General features: G+C 38.2%; 1 protein-coding gene and 1 non-coding gene across 3 annotated transcripts; one reads left to right on the top strand and one right to left on the bottom strand.

Annotated features, from left to right (window-relative positions):
* Positions 1-2,361: 2,361 nt before the first annotated feature.
* TAF13 (TATA-box binding protein associated factor 13) lies at positions 2,362-9,416 on the top strand. Of its 2 annotated transcripts, none has more exons than XM_033091975.1 (4): positions 2,362-2,482; positions 3,237-3,315; positions 6,691-6,788; positions 8,163-9,416. In XM_033091975.1, exons 1-4 carry the CDS (start codon positions 2,408-2,410, stop codon positions 8,331-8,333), a joined length of 423 nt encoding a protein of 140 aa, XP_032947866.1. In that variant the 5' UTR covers positions 2,362-2,407; the 3' UTR covers positions 8,334-9,416. The 2 variants fall into 2 exon arrangements, with proteins under 2 accessions (XP_032947866.1, XP_032947867.1); XM_033091976.1 differs by having other exon boundaries at positions 2,379-2,434; positions 8,163-9,415.
* LOC117015469 (small nucleolar RNA U13) lies at positions 5,298-5,401 on the bottom strand. Its single transcript, XR_004421712.1, has one exon. It is a non-coding gene; the product is annotated as a small nucleolar RNA U13 (small nucleolar RNA).
* Positions 9,417-13,717: the final 4,301 nt, after the last annotated feature.

Genomic DNA, 13,717 nt, shown 5'->3' with positions numbered 1-13,717 from the left:
AAAACAAAACAAAACAAAACAGTGGCTTCTGTCTTGGGTGTTCTTCCTGGTTCTCTCTCTCATCTGCTCTGAGAGAAGCCAGCTGCCATGTTGTAAGCTGCCCTGTGGAGAGAACCATGTGGCAAGTAACTGAGGGAGGCCTTTGGCAATAGCTAGTAAAGAACTGAGGCCCTTGGTCTAACAACCTGAAGGAGCTGAATCCTGTTGACAACCATGTGAGTAATTTTGGAAGTGGATCCTTCCCCATCGACACTTCAGATGAGACTTGTAGCCCCAGCAAACACCCTGACTGCAACGTAAGGGACCTTTAGCCAGAGGCACCCAGATGAACTGCACCCAGAATCCTGGTCCACAGAAATGGAGTGATAAATGTTTATTGTCTTTGCCAGTAAGTTTTGGGATGATTTGTTACACAGCAGTAAATAATGAATACACCTAACTACCCATATAATTTAAAAATAATATGTACTATCCTAACAATTATAAAGGTAAAATAAAGATAGTAAGCTATAATAATATGTTTCAATATGTAAATGCCTAGGAATGACTATACTAGAGGGTATAATGATTTTAGATGCTTGCACCTATGTATAGAATCATCATGAATGCAGGAGCTACAAATGCAGACTGATTCCAGTGAGTACTGGCTACTCAAATTACTACAAGTGATGTGGCCTTTGGTGATATTATTTCCTGAAATGGTTCATAGCTCTTGATAAGTTCCAAACAAAACAAAGTATAATCTGCCCCATTTCAGTGTAGTTGCTGTTTGGGGAAAAATTCCAAGTTCTTTCCTTCCTGTATGCCTTTCTCCGTTCATACAGAATATTTTACTTCTGATTCTTTTGTTTACCAAGTATGTTTTTCTTTTCCCCTACACCAAGCAATTCTGTAACACCAGCTAGGTGTCCTACAATTTAACTCAATTCTGACACTATCTACCTGGAGATAGCGTCAGACCCACAGGTTAGGGTCTCAGTCCCATGAGACTGCCTCTCTCGCCCACTGAACTGCCAATCGTCACACTAGATCCCACTAGGTCCCCAGAATACCCACAACATCTGTCTGATTTGGCTGCAAATCGAAGATTCCAATGAGCTCCTCCTCTTGTATTTGATTCTTTGCTAGAACAGCTCACAGAACTCAGGAAAACACTTATGTTTACCAGTTTATTAAAGGATATGATAAAGGATACAGATGAACAGCCAGATGAAGAGATACATACATAAGGCGAAATATGCAAGGGTCCTGAGTGAAGAGCTTCTGTCCCTATGGAGTTGGGATATGGCACTCTCCCTGTATGAGGATGTGTTCCCCCACCTGGTGGCTCTCTGAATCTCCTACTATTGGGATTTATGTATCATGTAGGCATGATCAATTAACTCCATTTCTAGCCCTCTCCCCTCTCTGAAGAATGGGCCGGTGGGGCTGAAAATTCCAAGTTTCTAATCATGGCTTTGTCTTTCCGGTGACCAACCCCCCTCCAGGAGCCATCCCAGAGCCCACCCAGAGTCAGGGCTGCTATCGCTTAGGAATTTACAAGGGTTTTAGGAACCCTGTGTCAGGCATGAGGTCAAAGGCCAGACACCAGTATAGAACAGATGCTCCTAGAGCTTTTATCACTTAGGAAATTACACGGGTTTTAGGAGCTCTGTGCCAGGAATCAGGGTCAGGGATGTGTATGTATAAATGGACATATGTAAACAAAGTTAGGTCAGATAACTATAAACAGTTTTCACTCACATGAATGTTCAGCACAACATTCAGAAATAGTGTATTGTGGGGCGGTTTTTCCTTACGTGGCATCACCTCTTGCGCTGAGAACATCTTACGTCCTTAGTTTTAGCCCTTCTAATGCCTGCGGTTTTCCCAGTCATCCTTTTGACCAAAAAACTCCCCACAAAAATGTAAGTCCCCAATCTAAGGGGTAGAATCGCCGGCTTGAGAACTAGTAGGAAGAACAATATCCCGCAAAACCAATACAGTGTTTGGCAATAACAGTGGAACTCGAAATTGTTGAAACCGTTTAAATACACGCCTGGGGTAGCCCCAGACCGCCGGCTAGCCCCACAATGATCCACGACTTGGCAGTACCGAATCAGGAAACAGTGATTCGCTGTGCAGAAGCAAATTTAGGGTGACAGCGAGACACACGCCTCCTAACCCATGATTTTGCTTTGCTTTGCTAATGTTGAAGTCCGTCTTCGGTACGACAGAGCCAAGACCTCTTCCCCCTCTCCCAGAACAGCGCCCAGGTCGGCCCCTAGGCGGGACGCTCCGCCCCTCTCCGGCGAGTCCGTCCTGGTTAGGCCCCGCCCCGCCCCGCGCGTCACCGGAAGTGAGGCGGCGGAAGTAGTAAAACCCGCCCGGGGCGAGGCGGGTCGGGTTCTGTAGGCTGGCTGGTGGGATGGCAGATGAGGAAGAGGACCCCACTGTGAGTGACCACCTCTGTTCCAACCCGCTCTTTTCTTCACTCTCTCGGGTACAGTAGCGGAGGCCGAGTTCGGAATCGGGTCTATTTTCCTTAGTGAATTCAGCCGAGAGAGTCGGGGACTTAACGCGACGCTAGCCTTTCTCTTCCATTTTTCTCGGAGCGAGCAGGACTTGAAGGAAGAGTAAGAAGGTGGCCCCTTGCCCTTTGCTTTTGGTCCATATATGCCAGACACCTTCATAACGCCGAGGGAATTATTAGAGGTCAAAGCTAATGTTAGCGCTCATTATGAACCAACAGTTCAATTGCTAACAAAACTATATACTTGTAAAGTATGGACCGAAAGTCAGGGAGCCTGCATTTCAAAATCTTTATTCTGCGTGAGCTAGTTATTTAACTTTGCGGCTCGGTTTTCTTGTCACAAAATGGGGTTAAGGCTTACTTAAAGTAAGTGCCTAGCACTGTATAAGCAGCGCTTAGTAAATACTAGTTTTGCTTGCTTTGATTCGGTATCAACTCTTCTAATAGTAAACTGTCTAGCAATAGGCTAACTTGGTCTTTTTTAAAAAGTACGGTCACTGGAACTCTTCCAGGAAAGGCAGTAGAATGACTTGTTGGGGACATTTTAGAAGCCATTCCTGCATGAATCGGAGGTTGGACTAATACAGTCTTTAGGGCCTTAATTTGTTGCTTTAGGCTTTCTGGCATGGTATCAATGTTGAAATAGGAAAAAAAAATTAATAAATTAAAAAATCAAATGCAATGCAATTACTTGACATTTCTATATATACATTTTAACTTCTAGTTTGAGGAAGAAAATGAAGAAATTGGAGGAGGTGCAGAAGGTGGACAGGGAAAAAGAAAGAGACTTTTTTCTAAAGAATGTAAGTATATACACAGCGATTTTATTATAGATGATAAAATAAATGTTTTGGACATGTGCATTCAAAAATTTATTGTTCTCAATGTGTTTTCCCTATAGGGTCATTATTCTTGGATTTGCCTATACAATTCTGTTTAACTTGTGAATCAGAGCTAGTAATGATCCTAACCCCAAGTTTTATATATGTATGTATAATTATATACACACACATTTTTTTAAAGTGAGGAAATGTGATCAGTGTTTCAATGCAGGGCCTAAGAACATACTTGTACTTTTCCTGTCCTATACTTTTCTAGCAGTAGGAGCAGGGACTTCTTTGGCTGTAAGCCAAGGGTTAGGATGGATCCTTGAACAGGTACGGAGGGTAGGACTTAAGTTGGAGCTTCCGACTATGGCAGTGGACAAGGCAGGAAGGTGGTGAACAGTGTGAGGCATTACAGGGGCATAGAGAGTATAGTGTATTGGTCATCTGTTCTATTCCCTTAATAGACAGGTTTAACTCTTTTTGTCAGCAAGAGGGAATACTACTGCTACTACTGATGGCCCAGGCCACCCTGAGAGGCACCTGAAAATCTCCCAATCCTGGGTCCCTTACATGTAGTTATGGCTGAGTATTGACAGATGGGGCAACACAGGATGGGGCAACTGGTTTATTTATGCTGGGTCAGATGTAAGCAGTTCCTAAAGGTTCTTGAAGCTGCAAAATCAGTATGTTTTTTTATTTTGTAATCACTCAGATTCTTCTTCATATCTCATTTCCTTACCTTATTCCATCTCTGATGCCATTTACTCCATTTGTACGTGGTTTTACTTATGTCAGCATATGAAGGGGGTTTCTATACCAGAGTACCCCAAAGTCGGTTCTTAGCAGAAATCTCTGTTCTACTTGGATTGCTTTATTTTTGTGATGACAAGAATTTGGAATCTTCACAGCCTTCTCCTTGTCTTACTTCAATCTTGATATATATTGCTGACCAAGAGCTGTTCTCCTAAAACTTAAAAAAATTATTTTTGCTAATATAACAAAGTTGCAAAGCATTCACTGGTATTTGTTTATGTCTTCACAGACCCTATAACCAAATACAGTGTACATATTTACTATGTAATATACATTTTCCTTTTCCAGTGAAATATATTTCCCCATTAGTGAATTCTACCCATCAAAATATTAATGACAGTCTCTTCCTCAAAATATTTAAGGAAAAATAATAAGTATACAGGGGAGAATCCTGGTAGACATTACTTCAGTCAAATCATTAAAGTTAACATCACCAGTGACATATATTGACATCATGCACCCCTGATGTGATGCATTAAGAGGTCACATCACCTCTTTGGTACCTTTCCTAGTAATGTATAACCACAATATAATCATGAGAAAACATCAGACAAACCCACATCGAGAGACGTTCTATAAGATAACTGACCAGTATTCTTCAGAAGTGTCAAGGTCATAAAAGATGAGTGTGACAAACTGTCACAAATCAGAGGAAACTAAGGAGACATGACAATTAAATAGTGTAGGATCCTGGAACAAAAAAAGGACATTAGTGGAAAAACTGGTGCAATCTGAGTAAGTTCTGTACTTGTACCAATGTCAATTTCTTAGTTTTGATAAATGTTGATGGTTTTATAAGATGTTAACATAAGGGGAAACTGGATATAGGGTATTTGGGAACTGCTATTTTTGTAAGTCATCTATAAGACTGAAATTATCTTAAAAAGGGGAGGCGGGGGGCAAGAAAGTTTTCAGAATCCAAAGGAATGAGAGAGAGAATATTGGCTCCTGTCTTTTGTGTTCTCCCTCCTTATCTGGACCTAAAGGTTCTTGCCAGTGTAAACCCTAGGGATACCTCTATCCCAGGCTGGCTTCCAAGTCACCCCTTTATTTTCTTCCCTAGGCCTGATCTACTTTCTTCTCTTTTTAGTTCTACCAGCTTTTGCTTCTCCTAAATAGGAATTATTCTTTTTTTTTTTTTTTCACGTCAGACGGGTAATGTGCCGTTGTCGTAACAAGGTTTGTAGGAGGCACATCTCACACAAAAGCGTGAACACCCAATCATCACACTTATGAACTACAAAAGGATCGTAGGAATTATTCTTAATGGACTCATTCCTGCCTTTAGATGTAGTCTAGTTCCTTTCTTTTTCAAAAAATGTGAAACTTACAATAAATTGTAGTTTTATGTGAACAGCTTGATGAATTTTACACATATACGTATATTTATAACCACCACTCAGATCAAGATACAAAACATTTCCAATGTATGACAGAGTTTCTTAACATTTATATACCCATTTGAGAATCTAGTAAGAGTTGATTCTTCCCAGAAAAATGCACACAAATAATGTATAAAATTTTTGCATGTAATTTCAGGAGGGTTCAAGGACTTCTTGAAGCTTGTTCATGGACTAACTGGGAGTTTATAGGATAAGAATCCATGTGGATTCCATCTGCCCTAAACGACCAAGTTGTGGGTAGGGGTATAGACTCTGAAGCCATATCAGAGGGTCTAAATTCTGGTTCAATCTCTTACTATCTGTGTGACTTTGGGTAAGTCACTTAAGTTGGTGCCTCAATTTTTTTCATCTATGTAGAACGGGGATAATAATAGTATCTACTTCAAAGGATTGTTGTGAGGATTAAATGAGTTTTATACATGAAGGGCTTAAAACAGTGCCTGGCATATAGTAAAGGCTATATATATATTTTAGCTCTTAGCAGTTATTTTTATTAACTCTGTTTTAGACTTCTCTTTTGTATTTTTTTGGTTCCTTCAGATGAAGCCTGAAAGGGCTTTGCCAGCAGTTGCATTCATTGATCTAGGGAATGAAATGTCAAGATTCTGTATAGTAAGCCCTTTGTTGTCTCCTTTTGATTACCTTGTTCTTCCTATAAGAAGGTAATTAGAACACTTTCTCTCCTGTCCTTTTCCCTGTGTTAATGGCAGAATGTTTTTGCCTTCTGTTTTCTAATGCCCCACTACCTCTCTCTTTTTCTCTCTCTCTCTCTCTCTCTCTCTCTGTCTCTCTCTCTCTCAGCTAAGCCATTGCTACTCATCCTGTCCCTGCCTATTTAAACGTATTCTGGGGCTGTTGGTGAGTAGATGATAGAGGTTAGGGAAAAAATATCAATGTCAGGGTTCAGTAGCTGGGAGGGAAGGGCAGTTCCTATCTATTAGGTAGGGACAGTTGGTTATGAGATTGTTTTTAAAACCTCTTACACCAGAAGTCATACTTGGAGACAACAAATACAATGTAAATATATTTTTATACCAGTATCTTCTATAACTTGGTTCAGTTCTAATTTGAAAAAAGTATTGCTCAAATTGTTAAATTTGTTTAAGTAAACAAAAATGATTGTTTTTTTTTACAGTACGATGTATGATGTATGGGTTTGGGGATGACCAGAATCCTTACACTGAGTCAGTGGATATTCTTGAAGACCTTGTTATAGAGTTCATCACTGAAATGGTAAGCTTTTTTTTTGTAGTTGGTCTTAGTTAATTGAGCAATAGATTTGAAATTCTAACTTTTAGATAAGACGAGAACTATGGCATCCTTTTGAAATTAGCAGTCCATTTGAGGGCCTGTTTTATGGAGGATACTGGTTATTACTTATCATTAAGGATGGAGATTATATATACGGTATATGTATATATTATACAGAGGGTGCCAAAAAAATGTATACACATGTTAAGAAAGGAAAAAACTGTTAAAATTATGCTGATGGTAACCACTTTGAGCACCTCTTGTAATTGTAGAAGTCAAATATGACTTGTATTCATCTTTTGTTACCGGTATATATTGAGTATTACAATTTTAATACAGTTTCTTTCTTAAAATGTGTGTATATTTTTTTTGGCACCCTCTGTATATGTATATATAAACATATATACATATATACACATGTATATATATGTGTGTATACACACAATATAGAGAAATCATGCTAAGATTTTGGTGAATATTCTTTTGACTTTTTGCATGTATTTTTAAACTTTATAAAATTGAAATCATACAGTATATACAGTCTTTTAACCTGTTTCATTTAGTTAAGTCTAGAACAGGGGTGTCCAAACTGCGGCCCGCGGGCCAACTGCAGCCCGCAATCCATTTTTAATTGGCCCACAGCAAATTGCAAAAATATATTTAGTTTACTTAATATACGTACTTCACCTCAAGTGAGTGGCCCGGCTGTTTGTGTATTTTACCGCATAGGGCCCTTGGTGAAAAACGTTGAAAAAAGTTAGGACACCCCTGGTCTAGAACATTTTCCCCATGTCATTGTGTAATACTCTTAATATTTTTAATGGTTTCATAAGAATTGAATGGATGTGTTCAAGTTTGTTTATTTCATTACCTAATATTTAGTTTCCCTTTTTTTAGTCATTAGAAATAGTCTATCACGGACCTTTGTTTTTGCACAGGATGAATATATAATGATAAAGGATGAGATAGAGGATGAGATTTAATTTTAAGAAAATCCACAAATATTTATTGGTTATTGAGGTGGACACAAAGCTTAAATGAAATGGGTGGTTACAAAGAAATTACAGAATTATTTTATACCAATGAAGGCAAAAACTACGTATGTCAAAAAAAAATCAATAAATTTGATAGTTTTCATGTTCTTAATATTAAAGTCTATAAAGCATTAAGGGAAACATTGCTAATAACAGTAGAAAGTGGATAGAGGGCATGAACAGAAAGAAAATTCACAAATGAATAGCTATAATAATTAGAAGATAAAATCTTCAAACTCACCAGCATTGAATAAATGCAAATTAAATGAGTAAAATATTAGATTTTTAAAAAATTAATTGAATTTAATATGTTTCTTTATAGACTCACAAAGCAATGTCAATTGGAAGACAAGGGCGGGTACAAGTTGAAGATATCGTCTTCTTGATTCGAAAGGACCCAAGGAAGTTTGCTAGGGTTAAAGACTTGCTTACTATGAATGAAGAATTGAAACGAGCTAGAAAAGCATTTGATGAAGCAAACTATGGATCTTGACACCTTCATACTTTCTGAAGCTTCATTCATCTTCTGGGGAAACCATACATAATAACTATATTTTCCACAGTAAGGTCCTAATGTCTAGCCATGTAAGTGAAAGATGGAGTAACATCGTTTCCCACCTTTGTTTTCATGTTCTTCGATTTTAGAATGATAATTTGAGCCTTTAATTGCCTGCCATTATAGTACCATACCTAAATTACTTAGTGGGTTTTAATGGCCACATGTAAGTTGAAGGACCTTGCGAACCACATAGTACCTTCTGACTTGTGACTGTCTAAATGATGAAGTATTATTTATGTATCGGGTGTATTTGTGCCGTTGTAAGCTATATTGTAGCTGTTTAATACATGAAACCTAATGGCACCTTTGACTTTATGACAGCTAAGCCCATGTGTTTCATGTACTCTGAAGTTTTTAGACTACAGTGTCTCAGAGGTTATGAAACGATAGTAAACTGGTTTGTTTCTTTTAAGGAGAAGATGTTATAAGAAAATACAGTCTTTTGTAAGTGTTTATCTATCTTAAGGTAATTTGTTTTAATAGTTTTTCTTTAGATACAGAGTGATTGGGGTAAGAGAAACTGAAAATTTCATGTGAATGCTTCTGTGTGGGAAGGCTTTTTTTGATTTAAAACCTTTTGAACTTAACATATACTATTTGTCAAGTTTTAAGAGAACTCATTTCCCCAGGGTCAGATTAAAGCTTCTAAAAATAAATGCTTTCAGTAGCAAGAAGGGCATTACTTAAAAAGCTGATGGCAGGATAAGCTTTTGTGGTAGTGTTTTATTAACGTATTTGTTAGTACTTGTTCATTGTGGAAATGTGTACTTGACTGAAACCATATTTGGCTAGGGAAACCACTTTTGTAATTCAGGGTATACAGGTTTTGCATGTATTTAGCTTATAGTATTAAATTATTATTGTACTTAGCCTCAAATAAGGATTAAAATTACATTTAAAGTCATCACTGACTATTACTCTTTGTGAAACTGAATGTCTTGTGTGTCACTTCTAAACATTATCTATAAAATCAGTACTTAGGAAAATTTACTTTCTTAACCTATTGATACACAGAGTAAAATATGAAAAATTAAAAAGATTAATACTTGAATTTGTGTGATTTATCAGCTCCCCCCGTTACTGATAATATAATTCAAGCTGCTTAATCTCACTAAAAACTTTTTTTCTATATTATAATGCTCCTGGATTGATAGTAAAATTGAAGATAGCTGGGCTTATCTTTTTGTTATTTTTAAAGAAGTAAAAACCAGTTGAAAAGCTACTTCAGTCTAAGCTGAAATCAGGAATGGGAACAGAATAATAAAAGAGTAATCTATCATTATTTTTGTTAATCAGGGTCTGCTTCACCCTGAAGAAGGAACTAGTAGTAACTGGTACTCGGGGAGTTATACTGAGTGCCTATGTTAGTCTGCTCGGGCTTCCATAACAAAACAGACCGGGCAGCTTAAATAACGGATTGGTTTTCTCATAGTTCTGTAGGCTGGAAGTCCGAGATGATGGTGTCAGCCAGCCAGCATGGTCAGGTCTGCTGAGGACTTCCCTGGATTGCAGATGGCCACCTTCTCCCTGTGTCCTCACATACCTGAGAGAGAACTCTGTGGTCTCTTCTTAAAAGGGCACCACTTCTGTCGTGTCACATCAGGGTTCCACCCTTATGACCTCATTTAACCATAATCACCTTAAAGGCTCTTATTTCCAGTACAGTGGGATGGAAAGGGGTTAGGGCTTCAACATAAGAATTTTAGGGGAACAGTTCAGTCGATAGCAGTGCCATTAGTCTTACTATTTTGCTAACGACCCTGGCACGTAAGAAATTGTGGGATTTTGTATTAAGACTGTTCCAGGATGTAAGTGATAGAACTTAATTCAAAAATAACAAACAAACAGGAGGAATTTATTTGCTTATCTAACTGAAACAAGGGAAAGAAGGGCTAGAGTGGACTCCAGGGTTGACTGGGTTTGAGAACTTGGGGAGAATCAAGACTGTCCATCTTTATCCTAATTTTGGATTTACTCTCTCAGGAACCTCAGTGTATCAAGGGAACATGATGGCCACGAGTTGTAGGGTTCCATCCATAGACCTCCTAATTGATGGAGCTACTTCGCATTCCAAGCAAGGATGATGATTTCCCTGGCTCTGGTCATTCTTCTGGGACCAATCCCTGTGGCCAGGAAGAAGTACCATAGCCTGGCTCTCAAGCCCTGCCTCTGTGGTGAAGGGCGTGGAGTGGGGTGGGAGCCGGTAGGACTATTGGCAGGAAAGGGAAAGAGGCTGGGCCGATGAACAGAACTGATGTGCACTGACTCGCTTCATGAGCTTACTTATGAACTGTATTCTAATATGCAGGCAGCGTGGCTCTTTTCCAATATCTAGAGCTGCACTGTGTAATATGGTAGCCACTAGCCACATCCGGCTATTTAATTAAAAGGAAATAAAAGGAAACATTTTCAGCTGCACTAGTTATATTTCAGGTGCTCAACAGCCTCATGACTAGTGGCTTCAGTGCTGATATATAACATTTCCATTATCACAAAATTCTTTTGGACAGTGCTGATACAGAGTGTTCAGGTGCTCTCTTTTAAGTTAATTCACTTTTTTATTTTAACCTTACTGTGGAAAATCCCAAGTATACACAATAATAGAACAGTATCATGAGCTCATAGCTTCAACAATTAACCATCTTTTTGCTAATTTAATATCTTACCTATTCCACCTTTTTCAGTATATTTTAAAGCAAATACCCACTATATCATGTATAAATACTTCAGTATGTATCTTTAACAAATAAAAAGTTTAAAAAGGTAGCACAAATAATATTATACCTTAACAAAAATTAACACTAATTCCTTAACATTCCATTTAATACCCAATCTCTGTTTAAAAATATCTTCTGATTTGTCTCAAAGTATCATTTTTGAGTTTGTGTATCACCGTGTTTCCCTGAAAGTAAGACCTAGCTGGACCATCAGCTCTAATGCATCTTTTGGAGCAAAAATTAAATACAAGACCCGGTCTTATTTTAATATAAGACCCGGTCTTATAATGTAAAATAATACTGGGTCTTATATTAATTTTTGCTCCAAAAGACGCATTAGAGCTGATGGTCCAGCTAGGTCTTATTTTCAGGGAAATACAGTATTGCTGCTGCAACAAGTTACTGCAAATTTACTGACTTAAAACAACACAAATTCATTATCTTACCAGTTCTCTAGGTCAGAAGTCTGACACAGGCCACACTGGGCAAAAATCTAGGTACCGATAGGGCTACGTCCCTTTTTGGATGTTCTAGGAGAAATCTGTTTACTTGCCTTTTCTAGCTTCTAGGGGTTGATTCATCGGCTCATGGTCCCCTTCTATCCTCAAAGATAGTCAGGTTGCGTCTCTCTGACCCCAGCTGGGAAAAGTTCTGTGCTTTTAAGGACCTATGTGATTATAATGGACCCACCTGGGTAACCCAGGCTAATCTCCCCATTTCAAGCCCTTAACTTAATCGCACTAGCAAAGTCTTTTTTACCATGTAAAGTAATATAGGTTCTGGGGTTTAGGACATGGACATCTTTGGGGGGGCTGTTATTTTGCCTAGCACAGTTTGTTTGCAAAAGGATCGAAACAAGGTGTCACCTATTCCATTTGGTTGGTATGTCCAAATGTTTAAAAAGATCTTTAATGGCTCCCCTCCCCTACTTTGTTTTAAGTGAAGCTCTCTAAAATAAATCATACCGTTAATTTTTTTAGCTAGTATGTTTGTTAGATGCTCAAGCCGAGTGTCTAATATATATCTATGATTCATAGTTGTTTTGCTGTATTTAAACTGGTTTTAAGTAAAAACTGTGATATTCTAAGTGTAGAAATTTTAAAACAGGGAAAATAGTTCAACTGGTCTCATCAATGGAGAGAGGTGTTGCCTGGAGAGTCATTTGGCCGCTTCCCAAGAGGCCTCAAGAAGTTACATTACTCTGGAGAATGTACTAGAGTCCAGAGTGTGATTCCTAGTATTGCAGGCTCAGAAATCGATTTCATCAGCAATTGGAGAGCACCTCCATCTCGGGTGGGTCACTGAAACCAAGCTCATAAAACCAGTGTATGAAAATGGATGCCAATTTACAGATGTAAAACATCTGTGTGGCCTGCAAATTCTTCCCAGACACGTGTGGGAAACAAACATAATTTTGAGGGTGAATCACAATGAGGGGAATTAGATAAATTAATTGCCTTTGAGCCTCGTGTAAGATACGGATAGAGTTAATGCAGAAACAGGAAAAATGGCTTCCAGAGCCTGAAGCAATGCAGCGGGGCGAGTTGCCTGGGGAGCTACCTTCAAGATTTTTACCGACACTGGAAAGTTGGCTGGAGTTTTCAATTCCACTGACCCGCCCAAGCCTCATCTGTTTGTGGGCTTTAAGGTGACTGCATATTTCTACTCTAATTTATTTAAATGTTGATCTCGGAGGTAATTCAAAGAGGACAATTTTACTTCCATGTTCTTCTAAAAAGCCTCAGTTGCTCCTAAGAGCTGACAACACTACGCATTGTGTCTGAAAATCAAGAACTTTTAAAGATCTCTACCTGCATCCCAGAACATTCCCAATTCTCTAGGCCTGATTTTCTTAGGGTCCCTATACTTCCCTTCTTACGAAATAGAGGCTGAGGGGTGGATGACCAGTGAACAAGGTGTTAAATGTGTTGTTGGTACTGGGGAATACTACATGTGCTGGTCAGACTGTTATATTATGGAATAGGATCAAGGACAACATTTTGATATATCAGTCAAGTATTTATTAAGCACCTATTGTATTTGAGGCATAGCAGAGATACCATTTTGCTGCATGGTATCTGGATAAATGGAATTCTAAAGTTATAAAGTAAGGAGCAAATTTCTTGTATGTTACCAGTAGACTGATAAGTGTTTCAATTTGAACTTTTGTACAAAATCTCAATTCATATATTATTTGTAGTACTGAGACTTCTGTGCACATATTCACTTTATTATACTAACACCGAAAGCCTGTTAAACTGCCTTGAAGTCCTTGGGTGTATTTTTTTAGGATAAGAACAGTTGCTAAAATATAAATCATTTTGTCGTTTGCGTGACCATTTTAGATAAATAACTGAAAATTTATTAGGAAAGAGCCTACTTAGTTACTGACAAAACTCAAAAGAAATGCTAATACTATACTTAATTTTTCTGAAATAGGATTTTTGTAAGTTTTTTTGGGGCACATGAACTTACAATAAGATACCTACCTGACTTTTTGTGATTTTCTTCCATCTTTATAGCAAGTTCTAATAAATGGCCTCAAGCTTATTACTAGAAACTTACTAACCTTATCCTAACACCCATCCAAAATTATGATGA

The sequence above is a fragment of the Rhinolophus ferrumequinum genome, chromosome 22, assembly GCF_004115265.2.
Source record: "Rhinolophus ferrumequinum isolate MPI-CBG mRhiFer1 chromosome 22, mRhiFer1_v1.p, whole genome shotgun sequence".
Taxonomy (NCBI): Eukaryota; Metazoa; Chordata; class Mammalia; order Chiroptera; family Rhinolophidae; genus Rhinolophus; species Rhinolophus ferrumequinum.
This window is presented reverse-complemented; position numbering and strand designations above follow the sequence as displayed.